General features: G+C 37.8%; 2 protein-coding genes and 1 long non-coding RNA gene across 3 annotated transcripts in view; 2 read left to right on the top strand and 1 right to left on the bottom strand.

Annotated features, from left to right (window-relative positions):
- The window catches only part of LOC115368116 (uncharacterized), a 50168-nt gene extending 42996 nt beyond the window's left edge, over positions 1-7172 (bottom strand). The window contains exon 1 of the long non-coding RNA XR_003928983.1: positions 7111-7172. This is a non-coding gene — a long non-coding RNA (uncharacterized LOC115368116). The remainder of the gene's footprint in view (positions 1-7110) is intronic.
- Positions 1-27972, top strand: part of LOC115368084 (uncharacterized) — a 447723-nt gene that overhangs the window by 412786 nt on the left and 6965 nt on the right. The window contains exons 10-13 of the mRNA XM_030064065.1: positions 20269-20535; positions 20717-20995; positions 22989-23318; positions 24885-25036. Coding sequence (XP_029919925.1) covers positions 20269-20535; positions 20717-20995; positions 22989-23318; positions 24885-25036 — 1028 coding nt within the window. The remainder of the gene's footprint in view (positions 1-20268; positions 20536-20716; positions 20996-22988; positions 23319-24884; positions 25037-27972) is intronic.
- LOC115368105 (class I histocompatibility antigen, F10 alpha chain-like) lies at positions 821-27596 on the top strand. Its single transcript, XM_030064098.1, has 5 exons — positions 821-941; positions 4659-4925; positions 5195-5473; positions 5900-6202; positions 27063-27596. The coding sequence occupies exons 1-5, from the start codon at positions 893-895 to the stop codon at positions 27083-27085; spliced, it is 921 nt and encodes a 306-aa protein (XP_029919958.1). The 5' UTR covers positions 821-892; the 3' UTR covers positions 27086-27596.

Genomic DNA, 27972 nt, shown 5'->3' with positions numbered 1-27972 from the left:
AATTAAAGAAGGAATGGGAAGAGAGTGGGACCAGTTATTTGGTTAGTCAATATATCAGAAATAAGTATAAACGAAAGACCAGACAAAATATCTTAAAAAGCAACCAGCATGAAGGAGGCATAAATACCATTGGCAAAGGAGAAGTGAAGGGAACACTCAGGAAAGAAATGATGAGGAAGTATCAAGACAGCTGGGACAGGGATAACAGCAGTAGGAAACATTATAGTATTCAGAAAACCATTAATACAAATGGTGTAAATAGAGGAAACAGAAGGGAGGAGACAGTTTTAACTAGGCTGAAGTTTGACCATGCGGGGTTAAATAAAACATTATATTTGATGGGGAAATGCAGAACATACACTGATGCACTGTCAAACGTATAGGGAAGAACGATCATGTTAGATCAAAAGATAGGTAGGGCAGGAAGGGAATGGAATCTGGAGGGTATTTTGGGAACAAATGGAGATGGGGTGAAAGATATAGACAGAAAGCCGTTATAGAATATTTGAAAGAAACAATATTATTTCATAAAACGAGTTATTGTTATTATTATTATTATTATTATTATTATTATTATGTAACGCAATAAAGAGATAACACCTTCAAGTGACGGTATGCACCTGAAAACAATGGTTGCAACCCGCCATTAGACAAAAGAAGAAGAAGAAGGACGAACACCTTCCGGGATGAGTACCGCTTTTCTACCCCAGTTTCGATCCCACCATAGTAATTCACGTCGCAGCAGCCTGTTCTGTATTTCTGTTGCCTACAATACATCCCTGTTCCGACGTTTCCCTCAGATCAAAAAACGTCCTCCGTTCAGAGGGTCGGAAAGTCTCATCAACCGGGCGATGTATTCATTCTTTGGACTTTATTTCTTCATCCAATCTAGATGAAGGAGTTTATTTTGTTGCTCCTCTTCTGTCATGTTGCATCTCCAGGTAAGCTCACATTTTACATATACACTAGGCAAAAAAAGTTCTGCACCGCTTTTTCAATCTATAATTTCTCCCATTTATGTATACCCAATAGTGTTGTATCTTATACCGTTGTAAAGCCTCATTCGCCCTCTTTCCAATGAGATACAACTTGTAAGGATCCTGCATTTCTGGCATGAGTGACACCGGTAATTGTGTGGGAAGCGACCAATTTTTTTTTTGACAAAATCCTCTGCAGTATTTTCTCCCATTTAACAATACCGATTGGTGTTGTCTTTTATACCGTTAGAAAGCCTGATTAGTCCCCTTTTCAATTAGAAATAAGTTGTAAGGATTGTCAATCGATTGGTATGACCAACATGCAGACACGGCGCCCCGCACACGCTTATCACGCACTGCGCGTAGGGCACCAAGTGCCTGGGGGGGCACCAAAAAAAAAAAAAAAAAAAAAAAAAAACAAGCTCGTGAAAAATCATCATAATAATAGTAGCCTAATCATAATAATGATATATTTAAAATTGTGTAAAGTGTGTAAAACATGTTAATAGATACAAGCAATACAAAAATAACATAGGCTTATTTGCTCGAGAAAAACATGAATCTCCTGTGCGGCCCTCTCCCCAGTCCACCTTTGGTGCCCCCCTCCCCCATACCCTAGTGGTTTGCTCCATTATGCTTCAATCGCAAGTTTGGCAGAGCTTTATTTTGGACATGTCATCGAAAAGGCAACAAGAGTCGGGGGCGGAAAAGAGGAAAAGAAAGAAACAATGAGATGATGCTCGCTCGTCACTTGCAGGTGTTAATTTTGTTACTTTTAGCCCTAGTATGCATGTCTATGCTCGTGCCAGATAATACTACCGTCAACAACCTTTGTAACGTTAGCTCCCACTAGCCATGTTCAGACGTAAGTGTTACGTTTCAAATAATTGATGCTGGGCTAGCTAGTTATTTTTAGTTGTGTATATGGATATGGATCTGGAGTTGAGATGTCTGTATTTGGCGTTTGTTATGTTCTATGAACCAACGAGTATGTGATTGTGTAGTGAAAAACAAAAATAATGAGTTGATGAATGGAAAACGGGTCTTGGTAACCTGAACTTTGATGTGATATGCCAAATTAGACAGGTGATTGATTATCAGCCCTCTTACACCGGCGATGTCTGCGCCGACAGGATTCGGCATGCCGACGTTACATAACGGTGTCTCCGTGACCGTTTAAGATATTCAGAAACTTTAAAAAACATCTGAAACCGGAGCTTTGCGCCTATATAGAGTGCCATTACGGTAGCATGTAGGACTACTGACACTTCGACCGTCCAATCACAGAAGATTCCCAGTTTGTAATGTGAGCTTGGCACTACCGTAAATCCTGAACCAATTGTGCTATCGAAAAAATTACGACGGTTTCCAAAAGCAGAGAGCCGGAGCTTTCCGATGGAGTGCGGATACACCAGTCATTACGGTGACCGACTGGCCGGCAGCTCACACAACATTTTCGTGAGGTTCATAGGCCAAGAGCGACATCTGCTGGTGAAACTGTAATTTGAAAAAAATCAATATTAAAGTTGTGTAGATTTCCCCTCTTCATATTCATAGTTTTCAAACTATGTACAGAATTTTTATATTGTGCCCCATTAATCCTTGTCTATAAAGGTAAAATAATAAATCATGTACCAGTGTTTTAAATATAGGCCTACATAATACTATAATTAATTTTGAAATATTTTTGTACCATGGTTCAAAACTGTATTTCACTGTAGAATCCCTGAGTATTTTGTCTTGTATTTGTGATTACAGGCTCAATGCTTCGATATGTGCAAGGAGGAACACAAAGCCAAGTGGAAGATCCAGATGATCAACCATCTACAAGCAGACATCAACCATCCACAAGTAGACGTCAATCACCAACCAGTTCCTTATTCAAGGATACTTAGTACTGTTTTTACAGTTTTGACAGATCTTTATTTAATAGTGGTGTCATTTATTTTTTATTTTAAATTATTTTATTTTATTTATTTATTCAAGTGTTTGGTGCCATATTTAGTTAGTGTTTAGTCAGTTTGTTATAAAAAAAATATTATTATTATTTATCTCTTATTTTTTCCAACAGTTTTTGAAACATAAATGTTGAAAAGTTATTTTGTAAAATAAAGAGAAACGCAATGACAAATACTGAATTATTGTTCATTTCTGGTGGCGGTGGCGGCGGCGGCGGCGTGGGGGGGGCACCACAAAGCATTTGTGCTTAGGGCACCCAAATGGCTAGCGCCGGCCCTGCCAACATGGCTAAACATGTCCCCTAGCCCCCTTTTTGAGGGGGGCAAAATCCCATTCAGTGTGTTTTCAGTGGATCATTTCTCCCCTGTGATCAGACCAATTGGATTTGTGACTTATACTGTTGGAATGCCAGTCCCCATTACAGTAGGGTATAACTGTAAGGATGAGGCAACACAGCTAAACAGGTTGGAAGCACAATATTTTATTCATTTTCTACTGGGCCTTAGTAGCTTGTGGAACTTCCATTTGCAGCAATAACAGCTTCACACCTCCTCGTCATGCTGATCCACTGAAAACACATTGAATGGGATTTTGCTCCCCTCAAAAAGGGGGGGGGGGGGGGGGGGGACATGTTTAGCCGTGTTGGTCATACCAATCGATTGACAATCCTTACAACTTATTTCTAATTGAAAAGGGGACTAATCAGGCTTTCTAACGGTATAAAAGACAACACCAATCGGTATTGTTAAATGGGAGAAATGATCAACTGAAAAAATACTGCAGAGGATTTTGTCAAAAAAAAAATTGGTCGCTTCCCACACAATTACCGGTGTCACTCATGCCAGAAATGCAGGATCCTTACAAGTTGTATCTCATTGGAAAGAGGACGAATGAGGCTTTACAACGGTATAAGATACAACACTATTGGGTATACATAAAGGGGAGAAATTATAGATTGAAAAAGCGGTGCAGAACTTTTTTTGCCTAGTATATTTCCTGTGTTACTTGCCTATAGCCCGCTACGGCTAGAAAAACGTTGTTGCTTCTACTTTAATACGATATCGGCTATCAACTTCTGATTCAAGAGGATTCTTATATTCTTTCCACCACTTAATATAATTGTTTATACTCATATAGACGTAATTGTAAAAAAACAAAACAAAACAAAACAAAAAACATGTAAATCAATATGAGGAGTGAACTACTAATGATTGTTACTTGCTAAGTCATTAAGGATTTATCCGTAAATTAATTATGTCATTAATTACTTAGCAGCAAACTGGAACTTGAAGACTTTCACTTTATATTGAGATATCCAGGGGTTAGAAAAGAACTACATGAAAAGACATTAAAGCACATTATGGGTTATTTTTGAAGCATTTTGTAACACCAAGAAAATATTCCTGTTGTTGAGGACAGAATCAGCTGTGTTTTTGAAATAATTCATGGATATCATAACATTAGTTTTATATCAAAGTATAAACTCCCTCCACTTTAGTCATTACTGTCCTATTTCAGAATTTTTGAAAACTGTCATGATACAAACGTACATTTATTATAGATATTATTATCATTATCACTGATTGTTTGTTTTTGCCCTGCAGTCTTAGAAAAGAAACTGAAATTATCAGTCGTGTTTAGGAGTTGATTACATTTCACCATTATAAATGTTCATCTTAAAATGTAAACCTGAGTTTTTGTTTGTCCCTCTTTGTCCCACAGCGCTTCACGCCCTGAGGTATTTCTACACGGCTTCATCTGGAGTCCCAAACTTCCCAGAGTTTGTTGTTGTTGGTTTGGTTGATGATGTTCAGATTGTTCACTATGACAGCAACACACAAAGACTGGTGCCCAAACAGGACTGGATGAAGGAGGTCATAGCTGATGATCCTCATTACTGGGAGATGAGCTCTCAGAACGCTCAGGCCTCCCAGCAGAACTTCAAAGCCAGCATTGGCAACTTGAAGAAACGCTTCAATCAAACTGGAGGTTTGCGTTCCTCTTTTTGCTGATAAAATGTTTTTTCATCACAAATAAAGTTACAGACATGTAGCTTCACACACACACACACACACACACACACACACACACACCAAAAAATGACCCAAACTTTTCACGATTATTATTTTTTATCAAGATTTATTTATTTATATTTAAGTTGTTTATTTTCAATCTAAATTTATTGAATCTAGATTTATTTACGTGTGTTTGGATCTCACTCTGGTTTACCGCAGACTCTGTCTCTGTCTCTCTCTCAGGTGTTCACACCTACCAGAGGATGTACAGCTGTGAATGGCATGATGACACTGGAGAAGTGAATGGTTTTGATCGGCATGGTTATGATGGAGAAGATTTTATAGTTTTTGACCTGAAGACTCTGACATGGATCGCTCCAAAACCACAGGCTGTCATCACCAAACACAACTGGGACAGAGATACAGTTCGAAATGAGCGCTGGAAGAACTACCTCACCCAGGAGTGTATTGATTGGCTGAAGAAGTATTTGGACTATGGGAGGAGCACTCTGCTGAGAACAGGTAGACTCACCTGACCTGATGTATGTGATGGTCACAACTATGTTCATATGCCTCTTCTGCTTGCAATGTACAGTAACATTACAGTGGATATGTAACAACATATAGAGATGCACATATGTACATAAAACTGTAGTGTTGTTGCTGTTTTTAAAGGTTACACACGTTTCTCAACTATTTCTCTGTCTTTCTTTGTTTCCTTACCTCTCTTCCTCCTGCCTGCTTCTCTCTCTCTTCTTTTTACTTTCCCCTTTTCTCCTCCCTATATAACTTTCTATTGCTTTCTGCCATTTTTCTCTCTTCCTTTATTTGTCGCCCTTTCCTACTCTCTCTCTCTCCCTCCATCCATCCATCTCTCTCTCTCTCTCTCTCTCTCTCTCTCTCTCTCTCTCTCTCTCTCTCTCTCACTCTCTCTCACTCTCTCTCCAGAGCTTCCCTCGGTGTCTCTCCTCCAGAAGACTCCCTCCTCTCCAGTGACCTGCCACGCTTCAGGTTTCTACCCCAACAACACCATGTTGTTCTGGAGGAGAGACGGAGAGGAGGTTCATGAGGACGTGGATCACGGAGAGATCCTCCACAACCACGATGGAACCTTCCAGAAGAGCGTTGACCTGGACGTTTCATCAGTCAAAGCTGAAGACTGGGGGAGGTACAGCTGTGTGTTTCTGCTCTCTGGTGTCAAGGGGGACATCGTCACCAAACTGGACCCAAAAGTGATCAAGACCAACTGGGGCAAGACTGAGATCAACCGTGATGAAGGTGGGAAAGACACGTTTGGTTTATTTGTTCAACCTGATTTGCAGTGAATGTGTTTTGTTTTTGCTCTGCTGGTCTGTTTGTTTTTGCTGTGCTGTTTTTGTTTGTCCTGTTCAGTTGAGTTTTATTTTATTTATCTTGATTTATTTTATGTGAAGTTTTAATCATTAATTTATCTAGCTCCCTGTCTCTGTTTTCTCATGCATTGAGATCAGTCTAAAATCCAACCACAAGCTAGCCTGCCCTTGATCATAAAAACTTGTGACATAAAATTGTCTTTGTTGCGTCAAAACTGAGATCAACTTATATAATAGTTTATGTTCTGAACTGCAAGTTTAAGAAAACACTAAGTCAACTGAAGTCACTGTTAAACCAGTGCATACATCTCATTCCGGTTCACTGATCACATAATTTGACCTTCAAATGTCTGAAAAACATCTTGAAATATTTTATCTCAAGTTAAGGCCCTCAAAAATATTAAAATGTCTTATGTATTTTTTTCACCAGGCAATAACAGGTTGTTTACACACAAGGAAACTTAATGAATTTACTGCTGTTCCTGTACTGCTCATGTGTAGTTTCAGACCCTCCTTTAGCAATGTTCATTTGAAAGCAGGCTGGTATTGATTCTTTATATTGATCATTAAAATGGTCTTAAGTTCCAGGAAACAGTGAAAAAGTCTTATAATGTAGCGCTAAACTTGAAAACATCCAGGTCTTCAGCATCAGAGACAAAGTAATAAAGGTCAGCTGTATTGACCACAGGACTGTGTTAATAGATTGGATGTAATGAATGGATGGACAGATTCCTGCTCTAACTGACTTTATACAGGCTCTGATTTCTTTAACTGACTCATTGATTTACTTGTTCATTTTGGCTCAACAGAGAAGCCCAATGACCTGACCATTCCCATCGTTGCTGTGGTGGCTGTTATTGCTGTGCTCATCATCATCACTGCTGGCATCGGATTTGCACCGTACAAGAAGAAACAAAGAGAGGAACTCAAAAGTATTTCCCCATGTCATTTTTTGATATTTACCTTCTAAACTTTGAATTCATGGTCTTATCTGGATTGGAGCAAGAGGAGGACAAAGCTAAAATCTTTGCTCACTAAAATAAGCAACCAGCACTAAGGACTGTAAGGCCAAGAGCCGCAGCAGCAGGACAACCATTATCATGTTCATGTAAGAGAGGAGGGCAAGGGAAAATAATAAGAGCCAAACAGAAAGTTCAGAGCAACTGAGTGAGTAAAAGAGGAGGAGAAAAATTTGTAGGAGAAAATACCTGGCATTTATTACTGTGACAACTGGAATAATTTGCCTTTCTTCTTTATTTCAGCCGAATCCCCTACACCTTGTAAGTAGAACTCACTTTTACTTGATGCTCAGCAGATTTGACTTTGCACACTGCTATATGTATAGATAATAACTTGAACATTCACAAAACTAACATGTTTAGAAAGCTTTATAGATGTGCAGACAAACAATTTCTGGACTTCCTCCTCCACTAGTAGTTTATAAAAATCAGTTAAAGGTTGATGTAGTTGAACTAAACACAAGAACTAAACTAACTGTGTTTCTGACTTTGCAGCTCTGGCCAACTCCGAAACTGAACCTCTGGAACCGAGTCCTGAGCCTGATCACCAAACAGACCACCATGCACACAGTGAGTCATTTACTGGTAGAAGGAACAAATACCGATGAGACTAAAAGTGTCTGCAATTTTTTTTTTTTAACTTTTTCAATTCACTGATGAAGTCACTTGATGTTCACTTTGTAGCTGTAAAATGAATCTTCATCCAAAATTAATGAAGGTGAGGGAAATTATCAGTGGGAAAAAGAAACCAAACATTAACATCAGATTTAATTACAAAATCAGAAGTTCATGACTTTACAAAGGTGACATGTACATCTGTTAAAAAAATTGATAACAGAAAGTTTGTGCGAAAATTTGTAATGCACAGTAAGTAAACGTTGTCCAGTGAACTTTTAAAATATGTATATTGAAGTATTTTGTACGTTGTCTCATGTGGTTATTTTCTGTCTGTTTAAGTTCTTAGATAGCCTAAATTCTGCATGTGAGATTGTTGAAGATTGAAGATGCGCTGTCAGTGTTGTCCTTTTGTATATGAACTGGGAAGAAATGGATCACTAATTATTTATATCATAAATCAAAAACAAGGCCAGGGGGTTACAGAGTCAAGTGCACATAAAAAAAAACGTTGTAACATTATGAATATTTAAATTACTTTTGGATTATTAAGACAAATTTGTCAAGAAAATCATTTTTACTAAAAAACAACAGATCATTCTACAAACATGACAGTACAGTCAATCATGACAGCAGATAATAACAGTAATGCTTCAATTTAGAGTTTATTAATTGGTCAAAAAAACGTTGGATCTCTGGTGTGTCTGGAAAATATTCAGACGGGACAAGAGAATGAGAGGAACCTCGACCCTTCCTCCTGCAGATCACAACACAGTTATCTGAAAAACTTGGTGTACTTATTCAGCTTTGGCCATATAAGGGATGATTCTGTTTATTCTGATGGGAAAATGGTGTTTTTATTATATTATAGCTTGGACTAAATTTTGATTTATTGGTTTGAGGCTTGATATTTGACAAATTCACAACAGTGACAGTTCTAAATCTCTTGTGATTTTTTCTGAAATCTTTTTCTTGAAGTTACTTGATGCTGAAATTTCTTTGCTCACAAGAACATCAGTGGTTGATTTTCCAGTTATGTAAATATTCTGCTAGTGTTTATCAGGTTTTACTGCTTGAATTCTTTTTCTCACATCCCAAAATAAAACAAACTTTTGATATTTTGTTTAATGAAGATTTTTTTTCTTATTTTATATTTGTCTTGATCTATTATTTTAACTTTTCAGCATTCAAGCGGCTGGAGTTGTAGGGTTGTTGACAGTGTTTTCTCTGTATTCATTTAGCAGCACAGCCGCCACCACAGTGAGGAAATCACCGCTGTAAGACAAATGATAAATTAAAACAGAGTTTGTAATTCGCACTAAGGACTGTAAGGCCAAGAGCCACAGCACCCCGACAATCATTATCGTGTTCATGTAAGAGAGAAGTGCAAGGGAAAATAAGAGCCAAACAGAAAGTTGAGAGCAACTGAGTGAGTAAGGGAGGAGGAGAAAATTTTTTAGGAGAAAATATATTGTGGCTTTTATAACTTTGACAACTGGAACAATTTGCCTCTCTTCTTTATTTCAGCCGAATCCCCTCCATCTTGTAAGTAGAACTCACTTTTACTTGATACTCAGCAGATTTGACTTTGCACACTACTTTATGTATAGATAATAACTTGAACATTCACAAAACTAACATGTTTAGAAAGCTTCATAGATGTGCAGACAAACAATTTCTGGACTTCATCCTCCACTAGTAGTTTATAAAAATCAGTGATAGGTTGATGTAGTTGAACTAAACTAACTGTGTTTCTGACTTTGCAGCTCAGACCAACTCCAAAACTGAACTTCTGGAACCGAGTCCTGAGCCTGATCGCCAAACAGACCACCATGCACACAGTGAGTCATTTACTGGTAGAAGAAAGAAATACTGATGAGACTGAAATTGTCTCCAAAAAAATCTTAGTTTTTTTTTTTTTTTTTACTTTCTTAATTCACTGATAAAGTCACTTGACGTTCACTTTGTAGCTGTAAAACGAATCTTCATCCAAAACTAATGAAGGTGAGGGAAATTATCATCTATTAAAAAATGATAACAAAGAGTTAAATTACAAAATCAGAGGTTCATGACTTTACAAAGGTGACTTGTACATCTGTTAAAAAAATTGATAACAGAAAGTTTGTGCGAAAATTTGTAATGCACAGTAAGTAAACAATGTCCAGTGAACTTTTAAAATATGTATGTTGAAGTATTTTGTATGTTGTCTCATGTGGTTATTTTCTGTCTTTTTAGGTTCTTAGATAAATTCTGCATGTGAGATTGTTGAAGATTGAAGATGTGCTGTCAGTGTTGTCCTTTTGTGTATGAACTGGGAAGAAATGGATCACTAATTACTTATATCATAAATCAAAAACAAGGCCAGGGGGTTACAGAGTCAAGTGCACATTCCAAAAAAAGTAGTAACAACATTATGAATAGTTAAGTTACTTTTGGATTATTAAGACAGATTTGTCAAGAAAATCATTTTTACTAAAAAACAACAGATTGTACTACAAACATGACAGTACAGTCAGTCATGACAGCAGATAATGACAATAATGCTTCAATTTAGAGTTTATTAATTGGCCAATAAAACGTTGGATCTCTGGCCTGTCTGGAAAATATTCAGACAGGACAAGAGAATGAGAGGAACCTCGACCCTTCCTCCTGCAGATCACAACACAGTTATCTGAAAAACTTAGTGTACTTATGCTGCTTTGGCCATGTAAAGGATAATTCTGCTTATTCTGATGGGAAAATGGTGCTTTTATTATGTTATAGCTTTGACTAAGTTTTGATTTGTTGGTTTGAGGCTTAATATTTGACAAATTCACAGCAGTTACAGTTCTAAATCTCTTGTGATTTTTTCTGAAATGTTTTTCTTGAAGTTACTTGATGCTGGAATTTCTTTGCTCACAAGAACATCAGTGATTGATTTTCCAGTTATGTAAATATTCTGCTAGTGTTTATCAGGTTTTACTGCTTGAATTCTTTTTCTCACATCCCAAAATAAAACAAACTTTTGATATTTTGTTTAATGAAGATTTTTTTTCTTATTTTATATTTGTTTTGATCTATTATTTTAACTTTTCAGCATTCAAGCGGCTGGAGTTGTAGGGTTGTTGACAGTGTTTCCTCTGTATTCAATTAGCAGCGCAGCCGCCACCACAGTGAGGAAATCACCGCTGTAAGACAAATGATAAATTAAAACAGAGTTTGTAATTCGCACTAAGGACTGTAAGGCCAAGAGCCACAGCACCCCGACAATCATTATCGTGTTCATGTAAGAGAGAAGTGCAAGGGAAAATAAGAGCCAAACAGAAAGTTGAGAGCAACTGAGTGAGTAAGGGAGGAGGAAAAAAATTTTAGGAGAAAATATATTGTGGCTTTTATAACTTTGACAACTGGAATAATTTGCCTCTCTTCTTTATTTCAGCCGAATCCCCTCCACCTTGTAAGTAGAACTCACTTTTACTTGATACTCAGCAGATTTGACTTTGCACACTAACATATGTATAGATAATAACTTGAACATTCACAAAACTAACATGTTTTGAGAGCTTAAAATATGTGCAGACAAACAATTTCTGGACTTCATCCTCCACTAGTAGCTTATAAAAATCAGTGAAAGGTTGATGTAGTTGAACTAAACTAACTGTGTTTCCGACTTTGCAGCTCAGACCAACTCCGAAACTGAACTTCTGGAACCAAGGCCTGAGCCTGATCACCAAACAGATCATCGTGCAGACAGTGAGTCATTTACTGGTAGAAGGAACAAGTACTGATGACCAAAATTGTCTGCAAAAAATCTTAGGTTTTTTTTTTTTTTTTTTTTTTTTTTACTTTCTCAATTCACTGATAAAGTCACTTGATGTTCACTTTGTAGCTGTAAAAAGGTGACATACAGGGCCGGCGCTAGCCATTTGGGTGCCCTAAGCACAAATGCTTTGTGGTGCCCCCCCCACGCCGCCGCCGCCGCCGCCGCCACCGCCACCAGAAATGAACAATAATTCAGTATTTGTCATTGCGTTTCTCTTTATTTTACAAAATAACTTTTCAACATTTATGTTTCAAAAACTGTTGGAAAAAATAAGAGATAAATAATAATAATATTTTTTTTTATAACAAACTGACTAAACACTAACTAAATATGGCACCAAACACTTGAATAAATAAATAAAATAAAATAATTTAAAATAAAAAATAAATGACACCACTATTAAATAAAGATCTGTCAAAACTGTAAAAACAGTACTAAGTATCCTTGAATAAGGAACTGGTTGGTGATTGACGTCTACTTGTGGATGGTTGATGTCTGCTTGTAGATGGTTGATCATCTGGATCTTCCACTTGGCTTTGTGTTCCTCCTTGCACATATCGAAGCATTGAGCCTGTAATCACAAATACAAGACAAAATACTCAGGGATTCTACAGTGAAATACAGTTTTGAACCATGGTACAAAAATATTTCAAAATTAATTATAGTATTATGTAGGCCTATATTTAAAACACTGGTACATGATTTATTATTTTACCTTTATAGACAAGGATTAATGGGGCACAATATAAAAATTCTGTACATAGTTTGAAAACTATGAATATGAAGAGGGGAAATCTACACAACTTTAATATTGATTTTTTCAAATTACAGTTTCACCAGCAGATGTCGCTCTTGGCCTATGAACCTCACGAAAATGTTGTGTGAGCTGCCGGCCAGTCGGTCACCGTAATGACTGGTGTATCCGCACTCCATCGGAAAGCTCCGGCTCTCTGCTTTTGGAAACCGTCGTAATTTTTTCGATAGCACAATTGGTTCAGGATTTACGGTAGTGCCAAGCTCACATTACAAACTGGGAATCTTCTGTGATTGGACGGTCGAAGTGTCAGTAGTCCTACATGCTACCGTTATGGCACTCTATATATGCGCAAAGCTCCGGTTTCAGATGTTTTTTAAAGTTTCTGAATATCTTAAACGGTCATGGAGACACCGTTATGTAACGTCGGCATGCCGAATCCTGTCGGCGCAGACATCGCCGGTGTAAGAGGGCTGATAATCAATCACCTGTCTAATTTGGCATATCACATCAAAGTTCAGGTTACCAAGACCCGTTTTCCATTCATCAACTCATTATTTTTGTTTTTCACTACACAATCACATACTCGTTGGTTCATAGAACATAACAAACGCCAAATACAGACATCTCAACTCCAGATCCATATCCATATACACAACTAAAAATAACTAGCTAGCCCAGCATCAATTATTTGAAACGTAACACTTACGTCTGAACATGGCTAGTGGGAGCTAACGTTACAAAGGTTGTTGACGGTAGTATTATCTGGCACGAGCATAGACATGCATACTAGGGCTAAAAGTAACAAAATTAACACCTGCAAGTGACGCGCGAGCATCATCTCATTGTTTCTTTCTTTTCCTCTTTTCCGCCCCCGACTCTTGTTGCCTTTTCGATGACATGTCCAAAAATAAAGCTCTGCCAAACTTGCGATTGAAGCATAATGGAGCAAACCACTAGGGTATGGGGGAGGGGGGCACCAAAGGTGGACTGGGGAGAGGGCCGCACAGGAGATTCATGTTTTTCTCGAGCAAATAAGCCTATGTTATTTTTGTATTGCTTGTATCTATTAACATGTTTTACACACTTTACACAATTTTAAATATATCATTATTATGATTACTATTATTATGATGATTTTTCACGAGCTTGTTTTTTTTTTTTTTTTTTTTTTTTTTTTTTTTGGTGCCCCCCCAGGCACTAGGTGCCCTACGCGCAGTGCGTGATAAGCGTGTGCGGGGCGCCGTGTCTGGTGACATATACATCTTTTACAAAAAATGATAACAGAAAGTTTGTGCAAAAATTTGTAATGCACAGTAAGTAAACAGTGTCCAGTGAACTTTTAAAATATGTATGTTGAAGTATTTTGTATGTTGTCTCATGTGGTTATTTTCTGGCTTTTTAAGTTCTTAGATAAATTCTGCATGTGAGATTGTTGAAGATTGAAGATGCGCTGTCAGTGTTGTCCTTTTGTGTATGAACTGGGAAGAAATGGATCACTAATTGTTTATATCAGAAATCAAAAACAAGGCCAGGGAGTTACAGAGTCAAATGTACATATAAAAAAAGTAGTAACAATATTATGAATACTTAAATTACTTTTGGATTATTAAGACAAATTTGTCAAGAAAATCATTTTTACTAAAAAACAACAGATCATTCTACAAACATGACAGTACAGTCAATCATGACAGCAGATAATGACAATAATGCTTCAATTTAGAGTTTATTAATTGGTCAAAAAAAGCTTGGATCTCTGGCCTGTCTGGAAAATATTCAGACGGGACAAGAGAATGAGAGGAACCTCGACCCTTCCTCCTGCAGATCACAACACAGTTATCTGAAAAACTTGGTGTACTTATTCAGCTTTGGCCATGTAAAGGATGATTGTGCTTATTCTGATGGGAAAATGGTGCTTTTATTATGTTATAGCTTTGACTACGTTTTGATTTGTTGGTTTGAGGCTTAATATTTGACAAATTCACAGCAGTTACAGTTCTAAATCTCTTGTGATTTTTTCTGAAATGTTTTTCTTGAAGTTACTTGATGCTGGAATTTCTTTGCTCACAAGAACATCAGTGATTGATTTTCCAGTTATGTAAATATTCTGCTAGTGTTTATCAGGTTTTACTGCTTGAATTCTTTTTCTCACATCCCAAAATAAAACAAACTTTTGATATTTTGTTTAATGAAGATTTTTTTTCTTATTTTATATTTGTTTTGATCTATTATTTTAACTTTTCAGCATTCAAGCGGCTGGAGTTGTAGGGTTGTTGACAGTGTTTTCTCTGTATTCAATTAGCAGCGCAGCTGCCACCACAGTGAGGAAATCACCGCTGTAAGACAAATGATAAATTAAAACAGAGTTTGTAATTCGCACTAAGGACTGTAAGGCCAAGAGCCACAGCACCCCGACAATCATTATCGTGTTCATGTAAGAGAGAAGTGCAAGGGAAAATAAGAGCCAAACAGAAAGTTCAGAGCAACTGAGTGAGTAAGGGAGGAGGGAAAAAAATTTTAGGAGAAAATATATTGTGGCTTTTATAACTTTGACAACTGGAATAATTTGCCTCTCTTCTTTATTTCAGCTGAATCCCCTCCACCTTGTAAGTAGAACTCACTTTTACTTGATACTCAGCAGATTTGACTTTGCACACTAACATATGTATAGATAATAACTTGAACATTCACAAAACTAACATGTTTTGAGAGCTTAAAATATGTGCAGACAAACAATTTCTGGACTTCATCCTCCACTAGTAGTTTATAAAAATCAGTGATAGGTTGATGTAACTAACTGTGTTTCTGACTTTGCAGCTCCGACCAACTCCGAAACTGAACTTCTGGAACCGAGTCCTGAGCCTGATCGCCAAACAGACCACCATGCACACAGTGAGTCATTTACTGGTAGAAGAAAGAAATACTGATGAGACTGAAATTGTCTCCAAAAAAATCTTTTTTTTTTTTTTTTTTTAACTTTCTTAATTCACTGATAAAGTCACTTGATGTTCACTTTGTAGCTGTAAAACAAATCTTCATCCAAAACTAATGAAGGTGAGGGAAATTATCATCTATTAAAAAAATGATAACAAAGAGTTTAATTACAAAATCAGAGGTTCATGACTTTACAAAGGTGACTTGTACATCTGTTAAAAAAATGATAAAAAGTTTGTGCAAAAATTTGTAATGCACAGTAAGTAAACAATGTCCAGTGAACTTTTAAAATATGTATGTTGAAGTGTTTTGTGCGTTGTCTCATGTGGTTATTTTCTGTCTTTTTAGGTTCTTAGATAAATTCTGCATGTGAGATTGTTGAAGATTGCAGAGGCGCTGTCAGTGTCCTTTTGTGTATGAACTGGGAAGAAATGGATCACTAATTATTTATGTCATAAATCAAAAACAAGGCCAGGGAGTTACGGATTCAAGTAACTCCCTGAATAGTTAAATTACTTTTTCGATTATAAAGACAAACTTGTACAGAAAATAATTTTTACTAAAAACAAACAAGCAAACAAAAAAACAAAACAAAACAGATTGTTCTACAAACATGACAGTACAAAAAACAGGACAAGAGAATGAGAGGAACCTCGACCCTTCCTCCTGCAGATCACAACACAGTTATCTGAAAAACTTGGTGTACTTATTATGCTTTGGCTGTATAAAGGGTGATTCTGCTAATGCTGATGGGAAAATGGTGTTTTTTTATTTTATTAGAGCTTTTATTTTTAATTTTTTTTTTATTTTTAATATTTTTATTGAAGGACCAATAGGATTTATAGGTTTAGAAGTATTGATTGTGTTGTGATTAAAATAAACATTTTTAGCACTAGAACCTCAACCTAGACCCAAACAGAGACAGACATGGGACAAAACTAGAGGTATCGCCCTCAGCACCACAGCTGCAAAACATGACAGAGGAAACACTGCTGTGGGACTTTGTAAGTTTCTGTGTAAATAGAGAATGAGTAAAAATGTTTAAAATATGTTTTGGTTTTGGATTATATATATATATGTATTTATGGAGATGGGCCTGTCCTCTTTGAACACATACAGAGCACCATCGCTCCAAATGTGTTAATGGGTTTGGATTGACTTCATGAATGTCAAAGTCAGTTGTGTTCCTTTTTATATCACTGTTTTGCTTTTCAATAAAGTTTCTGATAAACCAAAAGTCTGTTTTTTTAAACTAGTATTCTATTATCTATTCATCTGTACTTACAGTTAAGATATGGCCTGAGGATGACTTCATCTGGTTCATCAGCTTGTAAGGACTACACAGTTATAAAGACAATGACAAAACAACTGTGATTCTTATTTTTTACACCCATCACGCCCTTGCACTCTCGTGGCCTCATCTCTAAACATGAGGATGAAAATAAAGTGTTGTGAAGACAGTTTAATGATATTCACCAGACCGCCTTTCATGTCAGACAGGCCTTACACAAAGCTGAGATGGTTAAACGTTGCAAACAAAAGCTAAAACACACAGACTTAATTTCTACTTATCCCACACTGCAAAAAATATCAAGGCCGTTCAACTTAAACACCTAAGTTTCCCTGCTGCCTAAAGTGTTAGCTGTTAGGACTCCATTCTTTCAATGCAATATTCAAAGTTGTAAAAGTGAAGTAACCAATGATTATTTCTTAACTTCACTCCCTGATGTTAAAGTACGGTAGGAATGCACCCTAATCCCAATCTGAGTTTGGCAAGTCACAAATAATGTTTTTCTGATTCTGAAATCATCCTGCTACTGTTTCTACAATAGTTCATCTTTTAATAATTCAGATAATGTTTTCACAATCTGGGTTTGATTGTGAAGATCAATGCTGCCTTAGCTGTCTATAATATCCAGTCTTTTACTTTGAAGCACCTCTTCTTACTAAGGCCCTTCTCCCACAATTGCTCAGTTTGGCCAAGCTCTTGGAAGAGTCCTGGTTGTGCCAGACTTCTTCCATTGAAAATTATGGAGGCCACTGTGCTTTTGGGAACCTTCAGTGCAGCAGATTTTTTTTATAGACTTCCCCAGACCGGTGCCTTGCAACAATCCTGTCTCTGAGCTCTGCAGGCAGTTCCTTTGACCTCATGGCCTGGTTTTTGCTCTGATATGCATTGTCAGCTGTGAGGCCTTCTATAGAGAGGTGTGTGCCATTCCTAATCATGTCCAATCAATTTAATTTACCACAGGTGGACTCTAATCAATTTGTAGAAACATCTCAGCAATCATCAAGAGAAATGAGAGGCACCTGAGCTAAATTTCAAGTGATGTCGCAAAGGGTCTGAATACTTATGTCAATATGATATTTCAGTTTTTTCATTTTGATAAATGAGCAAAAATTTCTTACATGATAAACAACACACATACAAACTAAAGAACTTAATAGGGAAAATTAGCCAAACAGCAACAAACCTGGCTGAGGTAATGTCCCAAAAGCATGCTGGGAACCTTCACCACTATGCCAAGATTGAGTTGAATGAACGTTTAAAATTCTCACACAGTCCAGACAATGAATTAAGTTCAAAATGGGAAAACTTAAACAGCTGAGTTTGATATTCAAAATGAATCATGGTACATTAAGCTAAAAGTAACAAACAAGTGGCAATAACAAATAAGGGGTGTTATTTCTTGCAGTGCATGTGCCATAACCTTGGTAGTGTCTTTTCATGTATCATTTACTGCCTTTCCCTCCGTTCACCATCTGTTCATTTACATTTTGAAGAGACGCTGTCAGTGTTGCCCTGACCTCTGTGGAAATATATAATGTAATTAACTTTTGCATGCATGCATAAATGAGTGTGTGTGTGTGGGGAGGGGGGTGGGAGGGGGGGTATTATTATTATGTGTATAAAGAAAAAAGTTTATATATGCTATGTGTATGTACATGGATTATGTATATGTTATTGGTGTGCATTAACTGAGTAATTATGAAAAATGGTGGAAGTACATAAGTTATACTTCTCACTCCTTTTCAAATATGCACTTTTTATGTTGACCTTAAACTCGTTTTTTCACAAATTCACAACAGTTACAGTTCTAAATCTCTTGTGATTTTATCTGAAATGTTTTCCTTGAATTGAATGGAATTTCATAAATAAGTTAATATTAATAATACAAATGTGCACCCACACACAGACACACATATTAAAGCCCCTGGAAAACAAGTCTTTTTCCTCTGTGAAAGAAACTTGTGATAAATGATGTCAGCTTCCAGTTTCAGCTAAATCAAATGAGCAGTCACAGATTTCACCTTTGAAATGGATCAAACCTGGAATGAACAAACAACTGATAATATCAGTCATTTTAATCATTGACAGAAGCTGCTCGAAAAACATATTTTCTTCATCTCTCCCTTGCTCTCCTACTCAGCTTCTCTACACTGTAAGCTGTATGATCATTCTTTGGATTATAAGTCACTTCTACATGTCTTTACTCGCCTAGAGACAAATCTTTTTGTAAGTGTGTAGCCTGGATACAGCTTTTCTACCCCAGTTTCTATCCCGCCATAGTAATTCACGTCGTAGCAGCTTGTTCTGGATTTCTATTGGCTATAATGGCACATCCCTGTTTCGACTTTTCCCACAGATCAAAAAACATCCTCCGTTCAGAGGGTCGGAAAGTCTCATCATCCAGGCGATTTCTTCACTCTTTTGGACTTTATTTCTTTATAAAATCAAAATGAAGGAGTTTATTTTGTTGCTCCTCTTCTGTCATGTTGCATCTCCAGGTAAACTCACATTTTTAATATATTTCCTGTGTGACATGTGGGCCTATAGCCCGTTACAACTAGAGTTTGATTTAGTTACTGCGTAGGCTGATATCAGATTGAAACAGCGTTTGGAGATTTTCACATCTGTCTGTTACGTTCAGTTTTGGATAAATCGTCAAAAAGTACTCTGTGTTGTAATCGTCCCGACAAAATTGCCAAATTAAGGGTTAAGGTAATGCACAATAAAGGTAATGTAGATGAATTTATATCAGGCCTATCCACTGCATCCTGTTGATTCTATAATTAAAGGACTGTCACACTGCGCTTTCACATCACCCACGTTCCTGAAATATTTTACTACACCAGGTAGTGTGTCCTCTAACAGCCCGTCTACAGCAACCCTTTATTTGATTAACTATACCAGACACAGCCGCCTGAGGGCGCTGTTCTCATCACTGAAAACTGAGACCACACATCCCTCCTACTAAAAAAATTAAACTAAAATTATTATTATTATCATCATTATTTTACCAAGGAATTAGTGAACTACTAATTATTGTATTTGCTAAGTCATTACGGAGTTATCTGTAAATTAATTATGTCATTAATTACTTAGCAGCAAACTGGATTTGAAGACTTTCACTTTATATTGAGATATCCAGGGGTTAGAAAGAACTACATGAAAAGACATTAAAGCACATTATGGGTTATTTTTGAAGAATTTTGTAACACCAAGAAAATATTACTGTATCAGCTGTGTTTTTGAAATAAGTCATGGATTTCATAACATTAGTTTTATATCAAAGTATAAACTCCCTCCACCTTAGTCATTACTGTCCTATTTCAGAATTTTTTAAAACTTTTATGATACAGACATACATTTATTGTAGATATTATTATTGGTTGTAGATGTTTTTGTTGTTATCACTGATTGTTTGTTTTTGCCCTGCAGTCTTAGAAAAGAAACTGAAATTATCAGTCATGTTTAGGAGTTGATAACATTTCACCATTATAAATGTCCATCTTAAAATGTAAACCTGAGTTTTTGTTCGTCCCTCTTTGTCCCACAGTGCGTCACTCCCTGAAGTATTTCTACACGGCTTCATCTGGAGTCCCAAACTTCCCAGAGTTTGTTGTTGTTGGTTTGGTTGATGATGTTCAGATTGTTCACTATGACAGCAACACACAGAGAGCAGAAGCCAAACAGGACTGGATGGAGAAGGTCACAGCTGATGATCCTCAGTACCTGGAGAAGGAAACTCAGAGGTTTCTGGGTGACCAGCTGGTCTTCAAAGCCAGAATTGAAACCTTGAAGAAACTCTTCAGCCAAACTGGAGGTTTGTTTATGTTTCTCTCTCTCTCTCTCTCTCTCTCTCTCACACACACACACACACACACACACACACACACATACACACACACACACAATCTTCTCAGACAAATTTACATAGAAACACACTCTCTCCCTTTTTGTTATACACACACCTCTCTCTTTCTCACTCTCTGTCTCTCTCTCAGGTGTTCACACCTACCAGAACATGTACGGCTGTGAATGGGACGATGAGACTGGAGACACTGATGGTATTAATCAGTTTGGTTATGATGGAGAAGACTTTATAGCTTTTGACCTGAAGACAATGACATGGATCGCTCCAATACCACAGGCTGTCTTCACCAAACACAAGTGGGAGAGAGAGGCAGGTACAAATGAGCGCTGGAAGAACTACCTCACCCAGGAGTGTATTGACTGGCTGAAGAAGTATTTGGACTATGGGAGAAGCACTCTGCTGAGAACAGGTAGACTCACCTGACCTGATGTACAGTATGTGATGGTCACAACTATGTTCATATGCCTCTTTTGTTATTACAGTTTTTCTCAATTGCTTAGACACAATTCCTGGAGCAACTCACCATTTTCTCAAATCTTCACACACAATTCTAAAAACTCACACCCAACGGTACAAACCTCCAACTTCTGGGTCCCAATTAGTTTTTACCCTCAGACAACACACACAAGCTGTCAAAACACAGACTACATGAGTGTTTGTTACACACTGGAGGGATTAATTCAAAACACTACCACCAAAATGTCCACTATAGGTTTTATTCACAGTATTTCCATATTCAGCACATATACAGGTTCATCAGCATCAGCATCGGCAACAGCATTAGCATGATCTTGTCTCAGGTCAGGGTCAGGCCATAGTATTTCGTCAACATCACACATTATGTCTGCTCTTGCCAGGCATCGTGGGAAATATCCCCTTGTGGACCCAGTATGGCATGGCGGTGGAGGATGCCACGATTGCTAATAGCTGCACACATGGTGATGCTGCCTCCCCACTGCAAAAACCCAAAATCTTACCAAGATTATTTGTCTTATTTCAAGTCAAAAATGTCTTATTTCTAGTCAAAATATCTCATTACACTTAAAATAAGACATGATCACCTCAGAAGTAAATTGTTTTTAGACAATTTTCACTTGTTTCAAGTGAAAATTCACTTGAAACAAGTGAAAATTTGCTTGTTTCATTGGCAAAATTTGACAGTGGAAAAAGTGAAAATTCACTTGAAATAAGTGAAAATTAGCTAGAAACAAGAAACAAATTTTGCCAATGAAACAAGCAAATATTTACTTGTTTCAAGCAAATTTTCACTTGAAACAAGAGACAGCTGTCTAAAAACAAGTTACTTCTGAGGTGATCATGTCTTATTTTAAGTGTAATGAGATATTTTGACTAGTAATAAGACATTTTTGACTTGAAATAAGACAAATAATCTTGGTAAGATTTTGAGTTTTTGCAGTGCCCTCTGGCCTGGAACTTGTGTGATTGCTCGGTGTCCAATGATGTTGCGGCCCCTTTTGCGCCTTTTTGTCAGATTGAAGCCTGCTTCATCGATAAAGATGTACTCATGAGGGTCAGCCATGGCATCCATCTCAAAGCTTCTCTACAGGAGTCAAAAACACACATTTTACTTCAAACACAGTACTGTGTGCATTGGAATGAAAGATGGGCCTTTACTCTACATACTGTAACATTTCAGTTTTGTATAGCAATTACCTGCACATATTGGAATCGTTGCTCCTTAACCCTGTCAGAATTCCTCTTCATCCTCTTCCTCTTCCTCTTTGTTATCCACCAACCTCGGCATGGTTGTGATCCACTGTTCCAAAGCACATGAACATGCCTCCAGGCCTATTTATTGACCCACAATTGTGATTGGTGTGTTAACAATTTTTAGGCTGAGTGTTTGCACTTGGAGAAAGGTGTGGTCTCTGAGTTTAGGTCATGATAACTTGAGTTAATTATATTGAGAGCATGTGTTTGCTGAATGAACACATAATGCAGTGAATGATTTATCTGGCCACTTTTGTGTAAGGTTTTGCAGAAAGAGTTTTGAATATTGAAACATGTGTGGAAACAGGTGAATTGTGTTTATGGTTATTGGAAATGTGTGTGTGCTTCCGGGAATGACAAAAAGGTTTGGGTTTTTGTGCTACAGGAACCAGTTTTTGCGTTTTAGCAATCGAGAAAAACTGTAATATGCAGTATCATTACATTGGATATGAAACAACATATAGAGACACACTGTACACAAAACTGTAGTGTCGTTGCTGTTTTTTTAGGTTACACACATCTGTTTTGACCGTTTCTCAACTATTTCTCTCTTTCTTTGTTTCCTTACCTCTCTTCCTCCTGCCTGCTTCTCTCTCTTTGTCTCTCCTGTTTATTTTCCCTTTCTCCTCCCTGTTTAATCTCTCTCTCTCTCCCTCTCCCTCTCTCTCCAGAGCTTCCCTCTGTGTCTCTCCTCCAGAAGACTCCCTCCTCTCCAGTGACCTGCCACGCTTCAGGTTTCTACCCCAACAAAATCATGTTGTTCTGGACGAGAGACGGAGAGGAGCTTTATGAGGACGTGGAGCACGGAGAGATCCTCCACAACCACGATGGAACCTTCCAGAAGAGCATTGACCTGCACGTTTCATCAGTCAAACCTGAAGACTGGGGGAGGTACAGCTGTGTGTTTCAGCTCTCTGGTGTCATGGAGGACATCGTCACCAAACTGGACCCAGACGTGATCAAGACCAACTGGGGCAAGACTGAGATCAAACGTTATGGAGGTGGGAAAGACATGTTTAGGTTATTTGTTCAACAGTGAATGTGACGTTTTAATCATTAATTTATCTAGCTCCCTGTCTCTGTTTTCTCATGCATTTGGATCAGTCTAAAATCCAACACAAGCTAGCCTGCCCTCGATCATGAAAACGCGCCACATAAAATTGTCTTTGTTGTCTCAAAACTGAGATGAAGTTGCATAATAGTTTATGTTCTGAACTGCAAGTTCAAGTTCAAGTTTAACACTACACACACAATCTTCACAGACAAATTTACATAGAAACACACACACTCTCCCCTTCTGTTACACACACCTCTCTCTTACCCATGCACACACATTCTTTTTTCACACATACACACGTCACAAGTCTGTGTGTGTGTTCGGAGCAGGGTCTCTTCAGGGTTTCTTCTTTTGCTCCGGTGGTTTGATCCAAGTTATTGACTTTCAAGGTCATTCACACATTGTCCTCCACTCAGTCTCTCACTCACTCACTCTCCAAACCGCTTATCCTCACCCTCACAAGGGTAAAAGGGGTTGCTGGAGCCTATCCCAGCGTTTATTAGGCGGAAGGCAGGGGGAACACCCGGGACAGGTCGACAGTCCATCGCCGGGCAGACAGACAAACAATGACATTTACACACACGGGGCAATTTTACATTCCGGTACATTGCTGAACAGCCAAGACCTTGGCCTATAATGATATACCTTCAGATTTTGTAATTTAGCGCACTTTTTTTTTTTTTTTCAAAATTAAAACCTGTTTTATCCAAATTCCCAAGAATCAGTCAGACAAACAAACACACACACACACACACACACTAACTTCCTCCACATTAGCATATACACACCTCCTGCTTTGTTATTATGTGAAGCATGTGGTTTGTTTCTGTTGCCATGGTTTGTTGCAGTAAAAGCAGAGAGAGCACAGATTCATAGACTATTGAACTGAATTTTTTTTTTGACTGACAGTTTTATTGATCACTAAGATGGCAATGACTGAGAATGAAGTTGGTTCGATTTAAAAAAAAAAATAACGTCGTAAAGCTACATTTTGTCGTTGTATTGTAGCTCCGCTTGCTACATTTCTCTTTTGGGCAGCTTCAGTGTAGTGAAGCTTCATTTAATGTCGAGTAACTGGTAGCTTAGCTCACTACATTTTCCAGGTAGCTTGTCCAACACTGACTGGCACATATTCTCATATCACATCAGTTACAAGTTGTTTAGTTAATCAAGTACAATTGCTTGTCAGTTGTTTTTTGTTTTTCATTAATAAACAGTATTAACGCATCTGCACTTCAGTATGGATTTGTACGAACGCGTCACCGTTACAAGCCCACTTAGCCTCTCAGCAGCTTTTTTCAGTGGTGATAGTTGCTACAGACATACATTTATTGTAGATATTATTATTGGTTGTGGATATTGTTGTTGTTATCACGGATTGCTTGTTTTTGCCCTGCAGTCTTAGAAAAGAAACTGAAATTATCAGTCGTGTTAAGGACTTGATTACATTTCACCATTATAAATGTTCATCTTAAACCTGAGTTTTTGTTCGTCCCTCTTTGTCCCACAGGGCGTCACTCTCTGAAGTATTTTGACACGGCTTCATCTGGAGTCCCAAACTTCCCAGAGTTTGTTGTTGTTGGTTTGGTTGATGATGTTCAGATTGTTCACTATGACAGCAACACACAGAGAGCAGAAGGCAAACAGGACTGGATGGAGAAGGTCACAGCTGATGATCCTCAGTACCTGGAGAGGAACACTCAGATAGCTGTGGGTAACCAGCAGGTCTTCAAAGACAGCATTGACATCGCAAAGGCACGCTTCAACCAAACTGGAGGTTTGTTTACATTTCTCTTTCTGCTGATAAAATGTTTTTTCATTGCAAATTGTTGTAAAGTTACAGACATGTAGCTTCACACACTTCATCTAGATTTATTTATTTATTATTATTTTTATAATTTGTTTATTTTAAATCTAGATTTATTATGTGTGTGTGGCTCTCACTCTGGTTTACTGCAGACTCTGTCTCTGTCTCTCTCTCTCAGGTGTTCACATTGTCCAGAGGATGTACGGCTGTGAATGGGACGATGAGACTGGAGACACTAATGGTTTTTATCAGTTTGGTTATGATGGAGAAGATTTTATAGTTTTTGACCTGAGGACAAAGACATGGATCGCTCCAACACCACAGGCTGTCATCACCAAACACAAGTGGGATAATGACAGAGCTTTGGTGGCACAAAAACAGAACTACCTGTCCAACATTTGTATTGATTGGCTGAAGAAGTATGTGGACTATGGGAGGAGCACTCTGCTGAGAACAGGTAGACTCACCTGACCTGATGTATGTGATGGTCACAACTATGTTCATATGCCTCTTCTGTTTTTAATATGCAGTATCATTACAGTGGATATGAAACAACATATAGAGATGCACTGTACATAAAACTGTAGTGTTGTTGCTGTTTTTTTTTTTAGGTTACACACATCTGTTTTGACCTTTTGATCGTTTCTCAACTATTTCTCTCTCTTTCTTTGTCTCCTTACCTCTTTTCCTCCTGCCTGCTTCTCTCTCTTTGGCTCTCCTGTTTATTTTCCCTTTCTCCTCCCTATTTAACTCCTTCTCTTCCTTTCTGTCATTTTCTCTCTTCCTTTATTTGTCGCCCCTTCCTACTCTCTCTCTCTCTCTCTCTCTCCCTCTCTCTCTCTCTTTCTCTCTCTCTCTCTCTCTCTCTCCCTCTCTCTCCAGAGCTTCCCTCTGTGTCTCTCCTCCAGAAGACTCCCTCCTCTCCAGTGACCTGCCACGCTTCAGGTTTCTACCCCAACAAAATCATGTTGTTCTGGACGAGAGACGGAGAGGAGGTTCATGAGGACGTGGACCACGGAGAGATCCTCCACAACCACGATGGAACCTTCCAGAAGAGCGTTGACCTGCACATTTCATCAGTCAAAGCTGAAGACTGGGGGAGGTACAGCTGTGTGTTTCAGCTCTCTGGTGTCGAGGAGGACATCGTCACCAAACTGGACCCAGACGTGATCAAGACCAACTGGGGTAAGACTGAGATCAAACGTTATGGAGGTGGGAAAGACATGTTTAGGTTATTTGTTCAACTTGATTTGCAGTGAATGTGAAATTTTAATCATTAATTTATCTAGCTCCCTGACCAGTAGCAGAACAAGTCAAGGCCGGGCCGGGATGCAAGTTGTATGATCGGACCCCCACCGCCGCCCTCCCGCCCTAAAAAAAAAAATAAATAAATAAAAAAATGGCACAGTTCTGTGCGCACTATAGCCTACTGTTTCCTTATTGTGCTTGGCTACATAATAAATTAAAGCTTTAATTTACATTTCAATTTAACTTTTATTGTAAGTTACATGCTTTACAACAATGTCCAAGCATTATGTAAATTTTTCGCACAAATTCAAAGCATTCAGTGTTCAGCTCACGGAGAGCAACAGTGAGCTACAGTGGTGCTCTGAAGCTGAAGTGGCTTCCAAAATGTCATTGTAGCTCTCCGTGGTGCTGAACACAAAATGCTTTGAATTTGTGTGAAGATTTGACTTTGCATATGACTATATGCATAGATAATAACCTGAACATGAACAAAACTAACAAATGTTTAGAAAGCTTTACAGGTGTGCAGTCAAACTATTTCTGGACTTCCTCCTCCACTAGTAGCTGTTTATAAAGAGAAATGACAAGCTGATGTAGTTGAACTAAACTGTCTGTGTGCTCCTGACTTTGCAGCTCCGACCAACTCGCCAAACTGAAATTCAGAAACTGAATCCGGAAGCCTGATCGCCAAACGGACCACCGTGCACACAGTGAGTCGTTTACTGGTCCAAGAAAGAAATACTGATGAGGTTAAGTGTCTGCAACTTTATTATTTTTTTATTATTTTCCAGTTATGTAAATATATGTGTAGCATTTTTCCAGTTTTACTGATTGTATTCTTTTTCTTATATCCCAAAACAAAACAAATCATTTTTTTGTTTGTTTTTTCCTTCTTTCATATTTGTTTTGATCTATTATTTTGACTTTTCAGCATATAAGTTGCTGGAGTTGTCAGGTTGTTGACAGTATTTCCTCTGTATTCATTTAGCAGCGGTATAGCCACCACAGTGAGGAAATCACCGTTGCAAGACAAATGATAAATTTAAATAGTTTGTAATTCACTTTGACTAATGTCTTACCATAAAAAGTGTATTCCAGATGGTTTAGAAGTATTGATTGTGTTGTGATTAAAATAAACATTTTTAGCCCTAGAACCTCAACCTGCATTCATCATCTGTTCATTTACATTTTGTAGAGGCGCTGTCAGTGTTGCCCTGTCATGTACGAAATGGGAATAAATGGATCACAAATTATTTATTATTTATATCATAACGCAAAAAAGGTTGGGAAGATATGCAGTATGAGGGGTCATCAAATCAGGATGTGCCTACTTCTTCGTCAAACTCCCACAGCAACGGCATCAAGGAAGATGACCCACAACAACAGGGCTGCCCATTACTGGACTGGATCACACCATCTATGAGTAATGCTGCAAATGTGATCGTTGCACACTGTTTGAATAATATTTAACTAAGTGAGCCTTTTACAGCATACCCAGATACAGTATTTAATGATATCTGATGTGTTAATCTAGTGTCTTTGA

This window comes from Myripristis murdjan, chromosome 11, assembly GCF_902150065.1.
Source record: "Myripristis murdjan chromosome 11, fMyrMur1.1, whole genome shotgun sequence".
Taxonomy (NCBI): Eukaryota; Metazoa; Chordata; class Actinopteri; order Holocentriformes; family Holocentridae; genus Myripristis; species Myripristis murdjan.
Note: the sequence above shows the minus strand (reverse complement) of the source record. Positions and strands in the feature narration are given on the sequence as shown.